Below are 23,957 nucleotides of genomic sequence, written 5' to 3'. Positions count from 1 at the left end.
CTTTTTTGGTAATCCCTCTCGTCAGCCAAGAGCATCCTCCCACACCGCAGCTATCTCCTATTTTTGCAATGAACAAAAAAAAGAGACAAAAATAAAGGCAGGAGGAGTGAGTCCACCTACTCTCCCACAGAGCTACCATCCTACTACCTGATCCCCAACATGCCTCAGATTTTAGAAGAAAAAAATAACTTCAGAAACAGCAAGGAAGGAAAGAAGCAGCAGATGCAGTGACTGGCAAACGTATTCATACTCTTGGAATATTTTCACATTTTATCATTTCACAACCACAAAAGCAAGTAAATTTAATTAAAATGTGATGTAATAGCGCAACTTTGTAAAAAATGAACAGCAATATTTTGGTTCATTTTGCCCATCATAAAGACAAATAAATGTGGCTGCTCATTTTTCAAAGTCATGTTTTCACCATGTTATACGAACATTTCGAACAGGTCAGACTTTCAAACTAAATATTTAATTCACCAGCAAAATATTTAGTATTTAGAAGTATTTTGCTCACAAACTAAATATTTAATTTGGAGTTTACATAGAGGTCTGCAACACTTTTATTTTCATCATCCACTTCTGCTTATCTGTAAGCCAGTTTTCATATTAACTAAATATTTAGTATGAGCCTAAACATTTAGAAATCTAAATGTTTAGTTAGCTAGCTAAATATTTAGCTTGCTAAATATTTTCCAGTGCTACGATGGAATGATTTAGAGTTTAGACCAATGTTTCCTGAACTCTTCCAGTATCTAACCCACAAATAAAAAAATTGGAGGCTTGTGACTCTCACTCTTAGCTCAAAAACTAAATATTTAATTTGGAGTTTACATAGAGATCCGCAAAACTTGTATTTTCATATTCCACTTCTGCTTATTTATAGGCCAATTTTCATATTAACTAAATATTTAGTTCGAACCTAAATTTTTAGTTACAGGCTAAATATTTAGCTAAAAATCAAAATGGTTAGTTAGCTAGCTAAATACTTAGCTTGCTAAATATTTTCCAGTGCTACGATGGAATGGTTTAGAGTTTAGACCAATGTTTCCTGAACTCTTCCAGTTTCTAACCCACAAATTAAGAAATTTGACGCTTGTGACCCTGACTCACAACTGAATATTTAATTTGGAGTTTACAAAGAGATAACTGAACACCAAACCAAATATCAAAATATACAACATGGTGCTTTAATTTACTTCAAAGTCCTGTTTTGAATTCTTTTCAACATTTCTGAAATGCACACGTTTTCTCGTTGTCATTTGTGCTACTTAGGTTCATTTCTGACCCCAGTTCTACACATTTCGGGTCTGGACCCAAACATTTTGAACTGGTTTAGACCACAAGTGACAAGATAATTCCCAAGAGTCGATGACCACAACTTTTAAGATGTGGCTCTGCTTCAACACACCTGAGTCAAATATTTATGTCATTAGCAGGACTCTGTGGTACTGGACCACGGACACATGTAAAAGTTGCAGAATGCTGGCCCAGGAGGACAGGAGTTCGACAATTCTGGTTCAAAATAAAAATGCTCTAGTTATAGTTTAGACCTAAACCAGTTCAGAATCTGTAAGGCTTATTGAACTATTACTTTTGCAAAGAAGAATGTGCTTAAATTTCCTTCTAGACCTGCAAAGTGGTAGAGATCTAATCCAAATGATTTACGTCTGCATCTTCTGTGAATGGTGGTTCTAAAACCCTCCATATTGAAGACAAGTTGAATATCAACACATGGCACAGTTCTTTTATATTTTTATTGTCACTGAAAATCCCAGTAAAGTACATGGAAGCTTGTGAATTTAGTATGACTAAATGTGAACACTTTTACAGTGCTGTAAAGAGCCAATATAGATGAAAGCTGTATGAAACAGGTTAATTCTTCTTCCATAAATGAAGTCGAGTCATGGTTCTGCTTTCTGTTGGAAGACTCTGCTCTCTCATGTCGCTCTGTCCTTGAGAAATTTCTCTGTCACGGAACATTACAGAGCTTTTTGGGCCAAGTCCCTGCAGAAAACATTCATTTCTTTCCTTTCTCATAAAGGTGCTGCTGGTTTAACAGTTCAGTCGCCACAAACAGAAATACTGTCACTTCTAGGGCAAAAAGGACTGGCAGTCCTCCTCTTCTTAGTGCTGCAAAGTGTTAACGATGAAGCGGAGGCAGGACCCATCTGTTCTTCTCTCTGACACTATAAATCAGTTCCAGATAATGTTGCTGCGCTTCACCACTGACCTAGAAAGTGATCTTAGGGCTGAGGAGGATTGCAGCAACTTCCTTTTCATTTGTTATCCAAAAAAGGATTTGCATTGCAGACAAAAAGTAGCAATAAAAGCACAAGAAAACAATGAAAGCAACTGCAGAAGTAAGAAAATGAACAGATTGAAACGCTGTTGCTTGCTCCTCGCTGCTGAGAAAATAAAGCCGTCCATAGAGAAACAGAGTCATGAATAGCTTGGCTTCAGGCTTAAATCAGTCAGACAGACAAGGCCGCAATTGAAAAGACACAATAGACGAGGAGATTACATAACATTTGGTCAACAAGCCAGATGATGATATCTGTACAGGAGCCACCGAGGTCCAAACAGGCCCTCGCACAGACTGGTACGACCCTGATATGATCCGAGTCTGAACCCATGTGGAGCATCTGTCCTGCAAGTTGCTTTGATTGTAGCAAGGTGTTTACTCTGTTGACATGCATGAGACAGAAAGTCTCATGCATGTCAACACTGGACCACATTGTTGCAAAGTTTGTGGCAATGTCTGAATATTTACAGTACTACTTTCTAAGACTGTTAGACTGTTGGTGAAGAATGGAAAATTCCAGGTGCCAATAAGCAGAGTTTGTTTCCAAAACCAGCAGGTCGTTTCTATGCATCTAAAATACAGGGAATCGACTGGAATCTCATGGAAAAATGCAATTAAATTTCCTCCTTGAGAAAAAAACATTTTGATACTACTTCCATTTTTTTTCAGATTCAAAGAAATCAACAAGGCAAATGTTACCTGTCAATGTTTTTCATGCAGCTTTAGTAATTAACAATCACAAAATCGTGGATGGACTGACCAGTGTGAAAAGATGGTCAATATTATTTAATTTTAAGAAATGTTTAATGAATACTGAAATAAACAGCTATTTGTTGTTATTTCAACAGTTTAGTGGGTTTTATTAATACATTCAGGCCCTTTAATAACATTCAGATTTTGGATATGGCCCAAAATGACAGAGTTTGAAACCCCTGGTATAGAGTGACCATTCTAGTCATGATGTTGGTTTTTTTTTGCAATCCAAGTTTCAACCAGCTGACCCAAACTGTCCAGGTCAGATGAAATTAAACTAGTAAGGATGTTCAAGAACAACCCAGGAGCCACTGAGGCATTGGTCGATGTTGAAAACATTGAGAGTGTGAAGACTGAGAAAGGAGACTAAAACAATCACCTTCAAGCATCTGTAGCTGGATAACTGGACAAATTCACTGCACTTCAACAGAAAATGTTTCATAACCAGAAGAGATAAAGATTCATCTTTTTGAGAACATTGATAAGACAACTTTCTGAAGGAGCCAAGGTGAGACTTTATCAACTAGCAAGCATGATGGGGGAAGCATTATGATATCAGTCTATTAGCTTCTTGTACTGTTGGTGTGTTGCACAAAGTAGGTGGAATAAGAAAGAACCATTATTTCTAAATTATTCAACTTTACATCATATAAACAACTAGTCAGTTCAAAAAAATTATGCCAGAAGCTTATTAGTGGTTACCAAATTTTTCCTACAAATTCCCTACAGATATTTGGTCAAATATTAGTCAGGTGTGTGCTTATAATTGAACACATTTTGAGCTCCTGTGGAAACACTTGATCAAGCTGCAGACTGTCATTTGTTTTCTCCCAGTCAAGAAAAGGCCAAATTAATCAATAAAATCTCAAGATTCCAAATAAAAATACAGATTTTATGAAAGCATTTACAACACAACTATCAGAACTCATTCGTTCTGATAGTTTCAAACAAACCACAGATGACAGAAACACCTTGTTACACAGTTACAGAAAGTACCTGAATGAACTTCCACTTGAATGTAATTATTGTTTTGTGATCTAATGTGCACAAACACACAGGATAAGGCGAAATTAATCAACACAGAAGCACAAAAGTCCTTCTATAACTTTATTTCTCTTCCACTGTGACATTGACTGTATTTCGTTTCCTGATCAGCTGTTTTTCCCTGAGCAACACATTTCCAGGGTAAAAACATAGTTATTGCAGAAAACAATAGAGAACATCAAACGTTATTTATGCAACATACCTAACTCTAAAAAAGAGATACAGGAAATAAAGTGTCATTCTTGTACAAACATTAGTGGCATATTTAGTTTGATGTATCAACATATTTTGGAGGTAATTTCCTGCAGGAATGATGTACCTGGGCACGCATGCAGCACTCATTGGTCAACCCTGCTTAACAGGAAATCTAAGAAGCTTAAAACGCTAATGCCCAAATGGCCCCAGGTAGCTGCACAGCAGAAACAAAGAGCCTTTATGAAAATGCTGTCTGGGAAGCAGCAACAAGAAGAGACCTAAAGACCACAAATCAGCAGGAGTACAATACACAAGAAGAAACAAATAAATCTAAGCAATTTAATATGGCCAGTTCATATAAGAACTTTTTTTTACTTCAAAATGAATAAGAAATTTCAGCTGATAAAATATTTGACTGTATCAACATTTTGTGATAAGGGTGAATTCAGGTAAATCGGGGTGTTTTTTTTTGTAATCAAATTTAACAATTAACCTAATGTGTTTCATAGCTTTGAGTTCTTCAGTTTATGTGAGAAAAGTTATGTTTGTTATTTTATGAAAGCGTGGCTCTCTGCTTTATCATAACTGAGACAAGACTATGTTTGACACTCGGCACAATTTAGCTGTAATTATGGTACTTGTTATGGATGCTCATCAGTTTGATAAATAAAAATAGTAAACCATGTATATTTGCATTGGTCTGTCACTAAAATGGTCAAAGTTTTACAAGCTCTGTAAAAAGCTGACATAATTACCAACAGCTTGATTCTTTATTCATAACTTTAGATGAATGTACATTTTGTCAAAATAAATAAATTCATCTGAAAAGATGATCCATTCTTGTGAGGAATAAATTAGTTATTCACAATTGTCTAGTTATTGTTGCTCTCCTTGCACTTTCTTTTCTCTACCTACCACAACAACTCGCATAATAAACTTTTACTGCTTTCAAAAACGTGTTAATTTAAATCTTTATATCAGATCTTATGTGTTGACAACAGTGATATATTTCGTTTAGAACGTCTCAATTTACCATGTCATTTGGTAAAATGGGACAAAAAAGGTACTAATTTAGAAAATAGATTTTATCGACAAAAGGGTTTTGTTTTGATGCTCAGATTATACATTTTGTCCTGAATTCACCACATCACTGATTGATCAATTCAACCCAATTAGCAGGAGATAAAAACCAAAGAATCCGCGCTGGGTTTCAGTCAGTCTGTGCATGAGTCGCTGATGTTCTCCAGCAGTTTATTGTTCTCTAACAAAAGGAGAAGAGAGCTTTGGCTGCCTCCACTGACCTCAGCCAATCCACAGACGCCCACTGAAGAAAAAAAAAATAAATCCATGTGCAAAGAGAAACTGAGAAGAAAGTGAGAGCAAAATGGCATCTGAACTTGAACAAAGATGATTTTAAAAAAAGAAAAAAAGAACGTGACTCTTATAAACCTGAACTGTATTCTTGAATGTTTCTTATCTAAAAGTAGTCTGCCCTTTTTGGCATTTTAGACTTAGTGACATCTTTTTAAATCCTGACATTCTCTTAGAGTAGATCTCCTTCACTTGTCTGAAGTCTTGCAAATAAAACAAATTAGTCCGTCATGTCTTTCTTCCAACTTAATAATAATAATAATAATAATAATAATAATAATAATAATGATAAAGATTTGAAGTCAGGTGTCAGCAGCCTTTGAGGTGCGGAAGTGCTGAAAGTTTGTCTGCTTTCACCAAAGCAGCTGCGTTTTCCACTCCTTTCAGCCACTCTTTGCATTTCCTCACAACGGTCTCATCCACATCCCCGTCCTCATCCTCGTACTCCACATCATCGTACTTGTATTGATCGTTCAGCAGAGATATTTTAACAATGGCGGTAATGTCCTGCTGTTCCGCGCTGACCGACTTGCCGCCCGGAGCGCAGCACTTGGACGCTCCGTGCGCCTTTTTGGACGGAAAAACTCGCCGGTGCCGAAAGTCCGCGGAGGCGCAGCACTTCTGCTGCTTGGCCATCATCTGCTTCTCCAGGTTCCGCTTTTTAATAACTAGAATGGCTTCAGGAGTGAGGCTGAGCGAGAACTGGATCTCCTTCTTTGTTTCCTCTTTCCCACTGAGATGTCTGGCGGAGTCCATTGAACTGGAGCGCCTTATTCCCAAGGATGGATCCTGCGGTTTGGGCACCGACAGCCAGGAGGACTTTCCCTGAGTCTCTTGCCCCGAACTGGGCTTCTGGGCTTGGCTTTTATTCTTCTCCGGCTGCGATCTTCGCCCCAGATTCCGCAGGTTTGCTGATGCCCAGGAACTGGGCTGTTTTCCCTTTTCGGATCCAGATTTGCCGGTTTGTACAGCCTGAGAGTGGTCTGCGTTGGCCTTCTTTTTCCCAAATAGTTCCCTGCCAGGAGAGGAGATCCGCTGTTGGAGGCTGATTGGCGGAAAAGGCATCTTTGCGGTCAGAAATAATGAAGGAAATCAAGACATAAAAAGCAGCGAGTGTAACCTGAAAAGCCCTGCGCAGAGCGAATACAGGCGCTCTGTAGGCATTATCACCGGAGCGGTGGTGCACCTGTTGTCCACACAGGCTGGAGTAACACACACACACAAATACACACACATCCTGGCTCTTTTATTGTGGATCTGGTGGAGGAGGGCGTGGCCAAGAGGCGATCCAAACAAAGAAACGGAAAACCTAGTTACGTCATTTAATAGTTTTTTTAGGGCCTTCCCTAAAACAATGAGTCACATCAACCTCCTGATGGTCACAATCCACAGTTTCCTATTTATTCTCCTTTTTTGGGATTACGCAAAGTTGTGCTTGAAACAATCTCATGTAGAATAATTCATTCTATGCCTGTATTTGTAATTTTAATTTTAATGCTTATATCAATCTTAAGTTTCTCAGATTGCAAAATGGCATAAAATACTATAAGAAGAATCTAATTTTAATGTAAAAATAATCAAGTTAATCTAGACCAGAGATAAAATTCAAGCTACCTAAAAGAAAAAAAAAGAAACCTTTTTTTGTCATTTCTATTTTAGGTTACTCAACTCTAACACCTGCATTGACAAGGTTTTTTTTTTTTTTTTACAATGCTTTCATCTTTCAGTCCCCATTGACTGGACATGCAAATAAATAGTAATTGGTACCCAAGTTATTGAATTGGATGGCGGCACCATTTCTGGAGCAATGGTGTTGCCCCATGACAGGAGGGCGCCCAAGGCAGAGAACCATGTCACCCTTATCAAAAACCACGGTTACCAATTTGACAGACCATGATTGGTTTAGACTTAATGGACAATTTTGACAAAATGAGTCATTTTCCCAACAGTTGTGGTTTGAATTTACAAAGGACTTTTTAATGATTTCAGAAGAAGAGTTTTTTTTATTATAATTTTCCACATTTAAAGCAACATAAAATGTCTGATTAGAAACTTCAACAGGAGTTAATATGGAAAGTTATGAATCATTCTTTCAAAAATTAATATGTAAAGTTGAGTGGAAGAAAACGGACTGGACTTTATCTTTAAGACATACTCCAGTTGAGTCTGATCTACATCAGTAAAGTACATCAGACTCAACTTTAGGAAGGTAGTTAAGTATAGTGGTGGACAAGTGATGATGTGAACTGGCTTTCTTTTCTCAAAGCTACTGGTGACATCACAAATTCTTTAAAACCCCACCGCATTTTCAATAAAACTAAAAGCAGTTTCAAAAATTTACACAGAAACAAACTCCATGACCAGCAGAGTTCTCAGATAGAAATCCTATGAGACGAAGAGCAGCGAGAACAGGACAGGCAGGATCTAGAGAGGCGGTTTGAAGAGGAATAGTCAAAGATCATTGTGAAAAATAAAGACAGGGAAGTGCTTTCAGGTTGAGATGATGTTACTGCACTCAAAGCTGAACTTCCTACTTGCTACAAATTGGTCTATGCATATAATTATACTGTATTTGAAGAAATGATTACACCGTTTTAAAGTTAGGTGAGAAAAAACTTTCAAATCGTTAAAATTTGTTTATAAAAGCATGGAAATGAAAATGAGTGACATTTTCTAATAATAAACTTGCAACTTTGACCTTGTGCGAGTGAAAGGATTTAAGGTTCTAACACAGTGTCATGAAGACTTTGAGACTTTTCCAGGTTCAACTTTCAGACTTATTTTTTTAAATAGTGATCAGGTTTTAAACATGCAACCTGAAAGAGAAGGATAAGGAAAGAGGAAGGACACAATGAAGGAAATATGAAGGGAAGCAAACAAAAAGGAGGGATACAGGGTACAAGTTAAAAAGATAAGAGAGGAAAGAAGGAGGTAAGCACAAGATTAAGAAAGGACAGAGGGAAAAAGGGAAGGACAATGACAAGTATTTTCCAGAATGTGTGACTCTGGTTCACTACTTTGGAGGAGATTTAAATTTTGTTGGAAAAGTGTAACTGTTGCTCTGAGGTCTCCATTGATGCTACAATATCACTACTGAGATCGACATAAGGGGAAAACCAACAAAACAAACAAAAAAACAACAAAAACACACACAACACTGGCCAAGTTATTTATTAATCTTTGCAAGAAGATTTGGAGCACTAATCTAAAGAGGAAGCACAGGCGTGTGGGCTCCCTCATCTCCGACATAACCGCAGATTAAAAACTGGAGGAAGCAGCTGGGCATGGAGCAGATTGTGGAGGTCAGAATGTTTCCCCCCTTCAACCTCAAACTTTACAACGATCCAAAAATTGCAGGCAGATGAAAACAATTGCAAAGACACCATGCGTAGAATAATTATTTCATCCCTGAGATCACAATGACGGATTTTGGTGGATCCCTGCCAAATTGGTTGCTCAAATGAGAGGAGACTGCCTGAATGCAAACCACCAGCGGCTGTGTGGGGATTGCAGAACGAGAAAAAGGAATGAAATGAAGAATCGGATAAATCTGGAGAAGGCGGCATCTTCGTCACGTTAAGCTGCAGAAACTGTTGGTCCAAAGGATTCCCATTTAACAAAAACCCACATTGCCGTAATGTGAACATCTGCTCTAAAAAAAAAAGAAGAAAAAAAAGAAATGGGGGTAGGCAGAAGCACTGCATCCTCCAGAGGAGGTTGTCATGGCAACCACATCCTCAAAGGCTACATGCCAACGCAACAGAGGGAGTCGGGTTATTAGGTCATGTCAAAATCACAATGCTCAGGGAAGCGTAATTAACTGGGTCATCGCTGCATATGGCAGGAAATCACATCTGAAAGAGGAGAAGAAGTGTTTCTTCAACGATATTTATTGGTTGGGGGCGCAGCGTGTTAGAATGCACACACTTAAGACCAGTAGACAAGACACAAAGGCAGCATTTACAAATCTCATTAGCAGAAGAGAAAAAAATGATATCTTTTATAGAGATGTAGGAACTATACATCCCAGTGCATAATCAGTAAAGCATTGAATCAAAAAACCGTCAGCACCAAACATCCAAGAAAATACTTCCAACTTCTTCTAAGAGGCCTTAACACCACTTTAAAAATCAAGAAAAACAAAAAACAGAAAGCTTACAAAAAAAGAATAATCGAAAATGTGTGTTTGGTATAAATACAGATATAATTTCATCAAGGTGTCAAGGTGTCGTTGTTACAGTTTGTTGTGCATAATAAGAATAATTTTCCTGCACATGACTTGCATAAAATCTTTAGAAAGCATAAGAATCTCATAGAATCCCCTTTTCTTAAATATATTAGGCATTAGGCATGATTGGAGAAAAAAGATGATTTACAGTTACATTATGGCTAAATTGCAACTCTTCTAGCTAAATGTGAAAGGCAAGAATTCACAGTATGAGGCAGAAAGAGGTGAAAAGTGAAAACGAATAGTATATAAACATATTTAACAACTGCTTTGCGTATTGGGACCAGTTTTCATGGAAACTGCAGCATCCAGAGCTTTAATTCAGGCAGGTAGTGAAGCACTTGATCACTGCATCTCTGCAAAACAAATTCACACAAAAACAGCAGGGATACATGTTTAAAACATCATTATTTCTGAAATAATAACCTGAATAAACAAATCAACTGAGTTCATCTCCATGAGACTAACATCCTTTTCCACCAGCATTTGAGGTGCGGCTCGTCATGAATAAGTTAGCATGTTTTGACGGGGAGGAACTCCACGCTCTCAATCGTGGGGTTGTCCCCAGCCCGACGTGCGCCATGCTGAATGGTGATGCAACGTGGGAGCCTTACCATGGCAACCACACATTGTTGCCAAATCCATCTCCTGCCTCTTTGCTTTTGCCATCAGTGTGTTGCTATGCAGACTTCACCTGACCAAACTGTAAAACGCCGTCAAGGTGATAAGGAGGCGCCGCCTGGAGGGTTCAGGGGCCGACAGGAAGCCAGTGGATTGTTTCAACATGGAGCCGTTCTTAATCCACGGCTCCTTACAGCAACGCTCGGCCATCATGGTTTCACTATTTTTAAGCAACTGAAGCTAATTTTAGATCTCTATAAATAGATCTCAGCTTAACAGATTGTCAATTTCAACGACTTAAACGTTGAGATGTTCAGTAACTTTTGAAATCACATTTGAAGCCACAAATCGCAATAAAATGAGTCTGATATGTCAATGTTGTTTTGGCATTTAATTTAGCTCCATTTAAAAAAAAAAAAACAACATATATGCTAAACATAGGCCAGTCACTATATCAAATTTTGCTGGACAATAAACTGTCCCAGTAATTACTGCTATCAACAATAATATTGTCTTGAGACCATTTTCAAATAATGTATTTATAAGGAAATAATAATGCAGATTGGTAAACTCTAATTTTGTAAAGAACACTTTCAACAGGAAATTTTAAATATTTATGAAAATCCATATTAAATATCTAAAACAAGCTTTTAAAAGCAACTAGCTTCAAACTATGCAACCCATCTTTCTTTATTTTCCATATTTATACAAAACCCTCGCCTCATCCTCCATGTTTCTTTTGTAATAGAGGGATTATTTTATTCTAAAATCTGAAAATAGAAATAAGTTTTAGTTTACTTTTGTTGGCTTTCGTGATTGAAATACATTTTCTAAAATGTATTTAGAAAACATTTTTTTGCGACTCCAGTTTTGCTTTGATTTAGATGATATAAACCTCAGTTTGTGATCTTTGACACGTTTACTTTGTGAACTCTAAAGTTTACTTATCTACTTCTCATTGAGATGAAGCATTTTCATAAGTTCTGGGGATAAAATTACTTAAATCATTACACTCTACAGCTTTTCATTTAGATTCAGCTCCCTGGGTGAACCAGGTGTGTCTAGTAATATTGAACAGATTATAATCCCTGATGAAACTAAAATAACTAAATACCTCACAGAAAACAGGTTTTAGTTCCTAGGTTGTCAGTTTGTCACATTTACAAAATCAAATTTTAAAGTTTGGTTTTAGAGTTTGCCATCTAAACCAGACCTAAACAAACAGAGTCTGAGTCCAACATTTACATTATAAACCTATTTTTCCATTATGTTTGCTATTTAATTTGATTGCTTTGGACCATTTTGCAACTCCAGTTTTTGAATGCCACTGTCCTGAAACATTTAGATGCTTCCCTGCTCCGACACACCTTAATCAAATGAACGGTTAACGACCAGGCCTTTGGAAAACTTCCTAACATGTCAAGGAGGTAATTCAGCCTTTAGATTCAGGTTTGTTGGATCAGAGAAGGACTGAAGTTGAGGACTTTAGCTTTCATGACCCTCAGAAATTCAGATTTTCTGTTTTTCACACACTAGAATAATGAATAAAATCTGAAAATTCATTTAAATTTGCTCAGTTTTTTGTTTTGCACTCTTGAAAAATGATCAAATCTAATTCCGTCCTCTACAAGTTGTGTCGGAGCAACAGCAGCCTAACAGGACTATAGGAAGTGCACATGCAGCAGGTTTTAGTGCCTCCTTCTATAAACCTTAGAGGTTATTCAAGGTAACAAGGTAAAACACATTAAGGGATCAAGCCTATTGACCATGTGGTGCAGAGTCTCGACAGGTATGGGTTAGCGGGACCAGAGACGGGGATGTAAAGGTTTAACAGGCAATCAAAGGAGATCAGTGCACTCTGCTGCTCTACAACAACAGTGAGGATGACAGAAAGCCAAGTGATCAAATCAAAATTAAATGAAAAATGGATTACCGTAAGCAGCTTAGGGAGGGGAAAAAAGGGTTGACAAATAAAAACTGATCACAAGGATTTAAACAACTAACAAATAAATGTGCATTTCTTCGAATGAATCTGCTTTTCAGGAGGCTGCTGCTGCAGCTCCTTTGTCTTGATTTTGTTTTGTTGAGTTTGTGTTGGGGGAGGGGGATCTCAGGGTGGTTACATGATGTCTCTCAGCTGTCAGGAGAGATTATAGGGGTCACCCAAACACACAAGGCACCTAATGGGGATGGGGGATCCAGACTGCTCACCAAATGAGACGTAGCCCCACTTACAGCTGGACTGACAAAACGACATCACACCTTCTGCTCGGCTCAAACAGCGCACTCAGAGGGAACAACATATGATCAGTTTTAAACAGGAAGAATAAGACGCATCTTTACACTGTGAATCATTTAAGTTTTCCAAAAGAAAAACAAAAACAAGGACTTAAATCCAGACTATGTCTAATCAAAAATTTGCATCGAGCGTTAACCCTTGAGAGCTTACCATAAGCTCATTAAACGCATAAAAGCTGAACTGAAGAAAAATATTTGTCAAATCTGTCTGAAAGAGCTTTACGGCACTAAAAATCTATTTATTTTGATATTAGGAGCATATTAACATTGCAGTGCTAATGCCTAGAAAGACAAAGAAACAAACAGCTGCCATTTGCTTGACACAGACTGGTCACACTGGTTATAGTGGGCTGGATTAGAGCCATATGGTGGAAGCAAACAGTGGTAAATAAAAACATGTTTTCAAAGACAACTCTAAGCAAATTCCTCCCGTTTGTTGTGTGCGCAATCATTAGAGAACACCCATGTTGTTTCTGACAAGATTTCAATCAAATGACGCGAGTTTGATTGACGCGTGTTTTTAACATTTGAACAGCGAAGGAAAACATTAATATGGACATTATGAAAGGTCACATGCAGACGTAGCACTGGTCTTACCTGGCGAAAGGAATGTAAGAGATGCTATACCTGAAAACACAAAAACAGGACATAATTACTGATTATAGCTAATGAACCACTTTATACAACTTTATATTGAAAATGTATTTTTGATTATACAGTATTAAGTAGCAAATCCATTTTTACAGAATGTATCTAATAAACTAGCATTAGTTTTATTTTTCTGACCTTCTGGAGTCGGCTTGGGATTTTTAAAACACGGATTTAAATCTAAAATGTAACTTTTACAAATTGTTTAGCCTCAATAAAAAAGGTCCTTGAAATGTAGTTTGTAGAAAACTATTAATAAAAGAAATCTTTATTTAATCATAAAGCATCGCAAAAGTATTCAAACCCTGTTAATTTTGTCACATTGTGACACTTTACAGCCATAAACTTCAATGCAATTGTTTTGGATTTTAAGTAACACCAATACAAAGTAAAGCAAGATTGTAAATGGGAGGGAAAATGATACATTTCTTCAAAGTCTTTTATTAAAAGAAGTCTGAATAAAAAAAGGTTTGCACATAGATTCAGTCCTTTGGATTAATTTAAAAGGTAGACAAGCGAACAATGACCACTTTGCTGGTCATACAATCCACAAATCTGGGCTTTGTAGAAGAATGGCAAGAGGACAGAAATTGCTTAAACGCTATGAAGTTCATTACAAACCATGTAGGATATGCAGCAAACTGGCCAGACGACGAAAATGCTCAATAACTTCAAAATTGTTCACCATTTTGTAGCACAAAAAAGTCCAACCATATAAATATACCTGCAGTTCAATCAAAGAAATCATGAAAAAATTTAAGGGTTAAAAAGTAGTGAGTTACATACCCAAATGTTTAAAGATTTAGCAGTTAGTTAACTTTTTTCAGTGAACAATGATCAATAAAATGTGTTGTCATATGATTTACTGTAATCACTACATTAAGTGTTTGACAGACATCCACTGCAAACATCATTTGAGCTCTTATTTTAATCTTAAGCTTTTTTATTAAACCTCTAAATATGTGAGCAAATGATAAAATAATCAACCAAAGACTAGACGACTTCTTAAACCGTCTTGTTTAGCAAATATTTAACCTGTCACAAAAGAAAAACAAAGCAAGATTTTTTCTTTAGCAGCTCCTTTTGCTGAATTGCTGTCAAGCTTCTGACTCAGTCATGAATTAAGTTCAGTTCCCAGCCTGACAAATGGACTTTACCCACTTTTCTGAGGGTCAGTGGTGACTTCTTACAAAACAACGGTCACACAAACGTCTGAGTGTCTGTGTGGGAGTGCACCAAGCGCGATATGTGTGACTTGTGGGTGCCATGGCAACAAATCTGAGGACATAGGCTGAGAGGAGATGAAGGTAGGAAATGCAGGTGGGGCTGCATTTGCAGCTGTGAGCTACTGGAGTCACACTGATTGTTAAAACTATTGGTGGAAAATTTTCTTATTTCCAACATTTTACATGCTTAATGTTCCTAAATAAAATATAAATCTGCATTGTTGTAGGAAGGCATTGCTTCTGTTTTTGCATCTTTTCATAATTTCTGATCAACTTCTGTCACATCACACTATCCAAACCAGCCAGGATTTATGTGAAAAAGTAATCAGATTACTTGTTTCGAACCAATTTGACAAAATGAAGTAGGCTCCAATATCATCATAAGCTGTGAAATATCCTGTCTCAATGTTACAGCTTACGTCTGAAACCTTGAAAAGAAATTAATAAATAGCTTTAAAGACTCTAATGAACTTTTATTGATTAGGATGATGTGTCATGACCTTAAACAGGATGTTCATATTCAAAACCCCTCCAATGTGGCTAAATTAAAACAACTCTGCAAAGAGGAGCATGCATTTTGTACTCATTCTAAATATATTTCTCTAAAATTAAAACTTCAGTTCGTCAAAAATAAAAAATATGTACAAGGAAATCACTTTTTTGTCCTTATGGCAAAGATCTTACATATTTTAAAGCATCCATACTTTCCCAGAATCAAGTTTCTAGAGCATATTTTGTTTATTTATTTTAAGACAAACAGATTAATACTGACCCTAAAGCTCACAAATTAATTTCCATACTGTCTTTAGAGACAGAAGTGGCAGAAATGATAAACTATATGGATGGATGGAAAATTGCATGGCTTAAACTAAGGTTTTGGACATTTAGTTCAAGTAAATTCAGACAGAGCAAAGTTTGTTCTGATAAGAAACAGCTGAGACCAAACTGAAGGTCAGTCTTACCAGGTCATTGCCAAAAACTGCAGAATACAGAAGAGGATTGCCAGTACATTTTTATGCCACTGTAAAACATAAATATGTAAAAACAACAGTTTCAGTGAGAGAAATAAAGAGATCTGTGCGTTTTCTTTGGCTCTGAATTTGCTGAACTCTCACCCAAAACGCTGCACAAAGTGTTAAGACAAGGCAGAGCTGGTGGGAGGAGAACACAAACAATCATCACTTTGTTGTCACAATTACAGGACAAGTAAACTTCAACACACAACATTTACTAAGAGAAATAGATGTTATTTGCTACAGCAAATTTTTAACTGTTTCAAAAAGATCACAAGATAATAACCACAAAACCATTAATAAACTTTGACCTACTAAACACAAAATGGATATTATTGTAAGATAGTTTCAATATACTGAAACATATTCATTTTATTTTATTTTATTGGATAAAACCGAGGAGCAAAAGTGGATATTTACCAGCATAACAATGGTTGCTATGAGTCTTGTTGGTTCAAACATCTTCTTCAGTTGTTTTAATGGTCCCATCAAGAAACAGGTGCTTTAAAAATAAAAAAAAGACATGTCTGCCGTTAATAGGAAGGACAATAATTTAAAGGTACATTGTGTATAATTTACTTTTTAATTTGCCAAAATAAGGCAGTACACATTTTCTCCCTCCAGCCATGTGTTGGTAATACATGGTAACTTTCATATCCAGAAAATAAAACATCAACACTAAACTGTGAGCAAAATGTTGCCCTCTATATGACTGTAATTGCAAACACTGGTAATATAATCATATTACATCATGAAGGATTAGAAAATGTTGACGATCTACCAAAAGTGACAGATTGTTGGATCTCTAAGTGAGGCGTTGTGATTTATGGCCAGTTTCAGCATAGCTAGAAAACCACTGGAAAACTCAGATTGTTACAGAAGTTTTAAGATTATTTTCTATCTTTTCTTCAACTTAAACATTGATGCCCACTGTAAAAAGGCAGTATAAAGATTGTATTGATCACTGCAGTTTTTTGACTGTGTGAAGCAGAGGATACTTCCCTCATACCGACACCAATGTAGAGAACAGCGGAGCGTAGAGCAGGAAGATCATATAATGCTAGCATAAGGTGATACCAATTTAAACTTTTATCATCTTTTGTTGTATTTATTGCAATAATGATAAAAGTGACAAAAAGTATTTACAACTTCTTTCCAGCGTCTTTTAGACAAAGTATTTGTCTGTGACTACATGTGTCTTAGGGCTGCACAATATACTGTATTTTACAAATAAATCATAATCACAATATTCTTCAAGACCCCAGTCTTAAATTTTCAAAAATCATAAAAAAGCATTTGGCAACTAAATTTTATTACATATTACAAATATTTATTGCCACCCTCATGGAGCCAACGAGATCAAAATGAGCAATCCTGAAAATACTGTCAGTTTTGGGATTTTTGAAACCTCATAAATTGGAATATACCGTTTGTTACAATACATTGTAATTGCTATCACAACACCAAAATAACTTTGCAAAAGACTGTGAATGATACTAAAAATGGCTGCCCCTAAGTTTGTCTTAATTATTAGTCCACGCAAGATTTACTGGAGCCTCAAGCAAAGAAGTTATTATCGAATGATCAACAAGGCATATCAAAACAGAGAAAGCAATCCAAACTCAATGCAAGTGAGATGCTTGCTGAAGACTTTATAAACCATGTAATCTTTTATGGAGACTTTTATAAACATATTAAAATTTGTAGCATAGGGGGGAATTCCTGTCTAGACATTGCATAATTTTAAATTTATATTTGAAGTTTTTGTTTTGTATTTTAAAAAGGACCCATAATTATATATATAAAAATTTAAAAACCACCTATTTCCTAGTTCAGCATCAATGAGCATTATCCAGAACACTCTTATTGTTTAGTGTAGCTCTTAAGCCAAGTTTCCAAAAAGTTAAATGGGTTACAAAAATCCATTAAATGGTTGAAAAAGTTTCTCTTTTTTTTAAAGGTGATATCCAAAAGAATGATTAACTTTAAGTCCATGCCAGCAGGAGCTTGTTGTTGGAAAAAAGCATTTTCTCAATTGGACTCGATTCTTGACTGAAAGAATATAAAAGTAGTTCACGTGTAAAAATGTCTCTTACTAATTAAGCACAGAGATAACTCAAATTTCTCTTTCCAAGAGCTGAGAAATTTCCCCCATACTCCACAACATGAGAACTACTCTAAAATAAACACACACACACTATCAGTATGACTAACATTAAATGGTTTGTCCAAAGGGTTCAATTTAACTCAACATGCTGCAGTAATTATGGGTTCGGCGCTTCCTGTCCATCAGCACAATGACGCAGTTAGAGCCGCCTTGCACATGATGGATGTTTTACGTCAGTGTAGTTAAAGAGATGAAGGCTTTCCCAACTGGTGAGGCACAGCTGAGTGGGTAGCAGGAATCACTTAGGTGTCACATCTGTTAGATGAGACATTAAGAGCATGTTGACGTAGATTGTGTAGACTGATCAGAAGAGAAGGTCTGCTGCCGTCTTTCCCTCGTTACTCCAACTGTTCAGTGTGACAGAGACACGATGTCCACGCACATGCTGCTCCTGCTTACTGACAGAAAGGAAATCTGTCGTCTCCGAAATCTACGACTGACTGTAAAAAGGACTCAGACATTCACCCATAAATGGGGTTTGCTCAGATGAGAGGAAATGTTCTTATTGATCTGTTTTCTAGACACAAAAGAGGTCTTTTATAAACATATTTTATTAAAAAAGAAAGAATTTAAAGTTGTAATTTCACTGTAAATCTCACCATACGTGCGCTTTAAACTCAAAGTTTGATGGGATGAAAAAAACTTACTTTGAAGTTTTTTTTTTTTCATCCCTACTATGAATAAAATCTGAGCAAATAAAATGGCTAAACTTGCCATTAAGTTAAACAAGTCATACTTTTAAATTGATATGCTCCATTACCTACAGGGCCTTACCTGGACAAAGCTGCAATATTTCCAAGTGTGTAGAAGACAGCAAAAAGCTTGATGCCGGCACCAGGAAGGAAGAGCAGTGCTGAGCCCTGGGAAAAAAACCAAACAGTAGAAACATATTAGTGAGTTGAAGAGAATAACATCCTCACACATTCATTAGAGGTCAAAGACAAAAACACAGTCATACTGCTGAATCAACAATTAATTATTAGATTACAACTTTTTGGCAACTTTGTGAGAATGTAACTAAGCTAAGAAATGTTTGGTGTGTTTTATTAATTCATAGCAGCATGGCTGGCTCCCTCTAGTGACAGAAAAACAAAAGATTGGTTTGAATGTGTTTATATTTGTTATTATGTACATATCTACATCTAATGGACAACTATCCATAATGAAAACTAGGAAAACAGAGCAACTAAGCACAAACTTAATGTTCAACTTCCTTCAATGTTTGTGCAGTATGCTTAGATTTTTATAAATTAAAAATATACTAAGCTATTAGTGTCTAGCAAAAGCATTCGTGCGTCTTGACTTTTACCTTACAGTCACATTCTCATGGGTTTTACTAAAATTTTAACTTTTTTCTTTAGTGTGTGACAAATATTTGTCAGTTCTTATAAATGAATATTTTATAGAGCCACATTTTATTGCAATTACAGCTGCAAATCTTTTGGGATGTTTCTTGCATTGAGCATGTAGAGACAGAAATTTTGGCCCGATCTTCTCGGCATAATCATTAGCCCAGTCACACCGGATAGACAACCCACATGAATATAAAGTTTTAAGTCAAAATGTCAACTAGATTTGGGTTTGGACTTTGATTGGGCCATTTTAACATAACTCTGGGTGTATGTTTAAGGCTGAAAGATGAGCCACTGTCCGAGTCTCAAAACTTCTGGATCTTCTAGCATTGCCCACTATTAAGCAACATCCATGTTTCCATCAGCTATGAGTAGCCTTTGTTTCTCTGCTGAAGAAAAAGCAGAGAAACGAGGCTAGCATTCAGGGTGAAGTGCAACGTTAGTTTTCTGTCACATACAGCATATAGGTCAAAAAGTAAACAGTTGGTCTATCTAACCAGAGCACCTTTGAATTTGCTATGAATATCGCTTGTGGAAAACTGCAAAGATGGTTTTTGGGTTAGCTCTATTTAATAACTATATCACTAAGGTATCTGTTAGTTTAGATTTTTATTTAGTGGTATCACAGTAAAGAGGATTGCACATAAAACAAAGTGCAAAAGTATGTGAGAAACTATGCACTAACTTGTATTTGTCTGTCATAAAATCCATTGAAGCTTGCAGTTTCAACAACAAACAGCTGCTTTTGGAGTCAGTGTGAATTATCACAATTAAGTGTGTGATACCAGACTTCCTCTATTATGAACCATATGCACCAACTGATTATGTCAATGTATTTTAAGTATTAGTTAATGCTGTGACAATCTCCAATACAATGATTAGTGCCATTTTTGCTGATTTTAGTTTAAAGTGAAAAAAAAAAGAACAGGAACTTGAAGATTGTGTGCATTCTCTGTGTTTCCTCTCAGTGCTGCAGAGACACTCACGAGTATGGAGCACAGGATGCCTCCAGCAAAGCATATGACAAACCATTTCACCCTGGTGCTGAAGCTGAGGGAGCTGGCATCAAGAACCTGGTGAAAACAATGGGAGGATGTCACACGACAAGAGTAATGACCTATAGTGAGACCCGCAGGCTTTGAACGGATATTCAGTCATGTTGACTGGAGCCAAGCATTTTTACAGCTACAGAGCACACAGCGGCGCTGTTTTTCAATAAAAGTCGGAGCAAAAATACATGAGCAAATGTACAGGTTTTGAAGTAAAACTTTAGCTGGGATCAAAGTGAAACTAAGTAGCAACTTACCTTGTGTCCTCTTAAATGTGAAAGCATGCAAAGGTGTAAACAAAACAGTTAGCATTTAGAGGTAACAAGAACATGGAAGCTAATTTAAAAGCAACATGACTTACAAATAATGTCAGGAAATACATATAACTAACGACTAAACAGAGAGTATTAGCTGTTAAATTCATAAACCGCAAACAATAAGAAAACTAAATTATAAGAAATGCAGTGTTGATAACGCAAATTTAAATGTGCTGTCTGAGACAGGAAACTATAGTTTCTGAACAGAGTTAGCATTAGCAGCTGACCTGTGCAGTTAGCCCGAGTTCTTCGTTATCCTCCCGGCCGCTCAACACACGTCGAAGCTTATCCATCGCTAAAACTCAAATATGTAAACCTGTTAGGAGAAATGTTCACGTCCTAATGTCCAAACTAAACACTGTCCGTCGGTACGTAATGACTACTATCGCTGGCATCAGTATCATTACACACTTCCTGGCTTCCTGTATGTCTCCTCAACTAGCTGACCGGGGATCAGTTTAAAGACAGTCATTATGAGACCTGTTTCCTCAGAGAGGTGTTTTGCTTACAGACCCCGGACCAGACGCTTACAGCAACTAAACTACACTTCCTCACAGCTGTTTGCTGCTGCTTTTTTATTGTGGCGGGGAGAATAACGGTGTTGAGAAACTTTCTGAAGATGAATTAGCGGGAGGGTTTTTTCAGTTTCGTCGAAAACTGTCTAGATAATGTAGTGATATTTTGTTCACCCTGCATAACCCACTGCTAAAAAAACATCCTATTGTCACATACTACAAAAATGCAGAGAAACGTCACACATTTTAACATGTAAAAGTTTCACTGTTCACTAAATTATATGACAGTTGACAAAACTGTGGTCTCCTTTTCCATTGTCGCCATCTACTGGAGATATTACGAAAATAAAGCACCAATGACGGATATTCTTCTTCTTCTATGGTGCTTCTTCTTCTTCTTCTTGTTTTATGGCGGTTGGCAAACAACTTACAGGTGCATTACCGCCACCTTCCAGGTTGGAGTATGGATCACACGCTTATAACCTCCCCATAATACCCGTCCTTCTTAGAAATCTAAAAACACTCTCAAATATTATATCTCCTGACGATTTCTGAAATATTTCTTCTAAATCTAATTTACAATTATTCATCTCATTAACCAACATCTCTCTCTCCCTTACATACTTATTGCATTCTAAAAATACATGCTGTATTGTTTCCATCTCTCCACAATACTCACAACAACCTGTACTGTGTTTATTAATTAACTTAAGAGTACTATTTAACCTTGTGTGCCCAAATCTGATTCTAGAAATAATATCTTCTTCCCTTCTATTCCTATTACCTTTTCTATACCCCCCAACTCTTTTTTGAATTTTATAATAAAATCTCCCTTTTTCTCCTCTATCCCACTGCTCTTGCCATTTTTCCTTCATATACTCCTTTACAACACTCTTTATCTCATTTCTACTCATTTTAATATTTAATTCAACAATGTCTTTATTAGAAGCTCTCTTAGCAAAATTATCTGCCAATTCATTTCCTACAATACCAATATGAGCAGGAATTCAAATTAATTTAATCTGAGATCCTTTCTTCTTAATCCTGAAAATTACCTGAAGTATATCCTCTATAATATCTTGTCTAACTTCCGATTTCATTCCTTCTATACTAAGTAATGCACTACTAGAATCTGAACAAATTACAAACTTTCCTTTTCCTATTCCCTCTATCCATTCTAAGGCTATTAAAATTGCCATTAATTCACCTGTATACACTGTTAGTTTATCACTAATTCTTTTATTTTCCATAACATTTAAATCTGGAGCAATAAACGCTATCCCTACTTGATTATTTGACTTTTTTGAAGCGTCTGTATATACTTGGATATACTTTGAATATTCTTTATTTATATAATTTTCCACTTCATTCTTTTCCATCTCTCTTCCCTTTTCCAATAATTTTAAGTCAACTTCAGCCTGTTCTAAAACCCATGGTGGGATGGCAGGAGAGACAACTACTGAACTAACTTGAACTTTATCAATCCCAATTTCTTCTATTTTACTTAAAATTACCCATCCAAAACTATTTGTATTCTTCTTTTCTTTTTCCTGACATGGTTTTAGTGTTAAATATGGAGGATAATTTTTGCTATGACCTTTAATATTCGCCCAATATGTTACTGCTATTTGTTCTCTTCTAATCTTCATTGGCATCTCAGCCATCTCAACCTGTAGAGCCGAGACTGGAGTTGTTTTCATCGCTCCGCAGCATAATCTTAACGCTTGATATTGTATTTTGTCTATCTTTTCCAATAACTTATTGGAAGCTGAATTATATAAAATACATCCATAATCAAAAATAGATCGAATTAGACCAATATAAAACGTTCTTAATGCTTTCCTATCAGCTCCCCATTCTCTGCCTACTAGACATCTTAAAATATTTAAAATTCTTTTACTCTTTACCACTATCTTATCTATGTGTGTTTTCCATGTGAGTTTTTTATCAAACCATATCCCTAAATATTTAATTTCATCTCTCCTTTCTATTATACTCCCATAAAATTTAAGTTCCACATTACTACTCACTCTCTTATTTGAAAAAACAACAAATTTAGATTTAGATGTTGAGAACCTAAATCCCCATTCTAACGCCCATGCTTCTACATTATTTAATGCTTCCTGCACTTTCTGTGTTATATATTCAATGTTCCTTCCCCTTTTCCAAATGACACCATCATCTGCAAATAGTGAAACACCGAAGGATTTATCTATATTACTAAAAATATCATTAATCATTATATTAAATAACATAGGGCTTATAATACTCCCTTGGGGAGTTCCATTTTCCACTTGATACTCTGAACTAATTTCCCCTTCTATTTTCACTCTTAACTTTCTGTCAGTTAAGAAATTTCTAATCCATCTATACATTTTACCCTTTATACCTGTTAGCTTTAATTTAATCAGCAACCCTTCTTTCCACAACATATCATAAGCCTTTTCCACATCCAAGAACACTGCTATCACACTCTCTTTATTAATTTGAGCTCGTCTAACTTCATGTTCCAAACATATTGCTGGATCAATCGTACTTCTTCCTTTTCTAAATCCAAACTGGTATTCCTTTAACTTCCCCTTGGATTCTAAGAAATATACTAACCTATTATTTACCATTTTCTCCATAATTTTACATAAACACGACGTTAGGGCTATTGGTCTATAACTTTCAGTTAAATTTGGATCTTTCCCAGGTTTGCATATAGGAATAATAATAGCTTCCTTCCAGTTATCAGGCAAAACGCCTTCCTCCCAACTTTTATTAAACAGTTTTAAAATTTTTTCTTTACTCACAGCACTAAGATTACTCATCATATTATAAGTGATTTGATCATTACCAGGTGTCGATTTTCT

At 36.3% G+C, this 23,957-nt stretch overlaps 2 protein-coding genes across 3 annotated transcripts; both read right to left on the bottom strand.

Moving 5' to 3' along the window:
• Positions 1 to 3,272: 3,272 nt before the first annotated feature.
• Positions 3,273 to 7,017, bottom strand: prr18 (proline rich 18). Of its 2 annotated transcripts, none has more exons than XM_028006116.1 (2): positions 5,961 to 7,017; positions 3,273 to 5,930 (listed from the first exon to the last, which is right to left on the bottom strand). In XM_028006116.1, the coding sequence occupies exon 1, from the start codon at positions 6,731 to 6,733 to the stop codon at positions 5,978 to 5,980; it is 756 nt and encodes a 251-aa protein (XP_027861917.1). In that variant the 5' UTR covers positions 6,734 to 7,017; the 3' UTR covers positions 3,273 to 5,930; positions 5,961 to 5,977. The 2 variants fall into 2 exon arrangements, with proteins under 2 accessions (XP_027861917.1, XP_027861918.1); XM_028006117.1 differs by having other exon boundaries at positions 3,273 to 5,926; positions 5,957 to 7,016.
• A 1,806-nt stretch (positions 7,018 to 8,823) lies between these two features.
• Positions 8,824 to 21,116, bottom strand: sft2d1 (SFT2 domain containing 1). The gene is made up of 8 exons (XM_028006118.1): positions 20,815 to 21,116; positions 20,208 to 20,294; positions 18,644 to 18,729; positions 16,123 to 16,204; positions 15,805 to 15,840; positions 15,652 to 15,710; positions 13,413 to 13,442; positions 8,824 to 10,252 (listed from the first exon to the last, which is right to left on the bottom strand). Exons 1-8 carry the CDS (start codon positions 20,878 to 20,880, stop codon positions 10,213 to 10,215), a joined length of 486 nt encoding a protein of 161 aa, XP_027861919.1. The 5' UTR covers positions 20,881 to 21,116; the 3' UTR covers positions 8,824 to 10,212.
• Positions 21,117 to 23,957: the final 2,841 nt, after the last annotated feature.

The sequence above is a fragment of the Xiphophorus couchianus genome, chromosome 22 (assembly GCF_001444195.1).
Source record: "Xiphophorus couchianus chromosome 22, X_couchianus-1.0, whole genome shotgun sequence".
In the NCBI taxonomy this organism is placed as follows: domain Eukaryota; kingdom Metazoa; phylum Chordata; class Actinopteri; order Cyprinodontiformes; family Poeciliidae; genus Xiphophorus; species Xiphophorus couchianus.
Note: the sequence above shows the minus strand (reverse complement) of the source record. Positions and strands in the feature narration are given on the sequence as shown.

What these genes read in the sequence shown, in the direction of transcription:
- sft2d1 (XM_028006118.1), bottom strand. Translation starts at nt 20,880, where the DNA reads ATGGATAAGCTTCGACGTGTGTTGAGCGGCCGGGAGGATAACGAAGAA. An exon ending in CACTTTGTGCAGCGTTTTGG is followed by an intron (nt 15,711 to 15,804) that starts GTGAGAGTTCAG and finishes TATGTTTTACAG; the next exon opens with TGGCATAAAAATGTACTGGC. An exon ending in CAGTTTTTGGCAATGACCTG is followed by an intron (nt 13,443 to 15,651) that starts GTAAGACTGACC and finishes TTGTGTTTTCAG; the next exon opens with GTATAGCATCTCTTACATTC.
- prr18 (XM_028006116.1), bottom strand. Translation starts at nt 6,733, where the DNA reads ATGCCTTTTCCGCCAATCAGCCTCCAACAGCGGATCTCCTCTCCTGGC.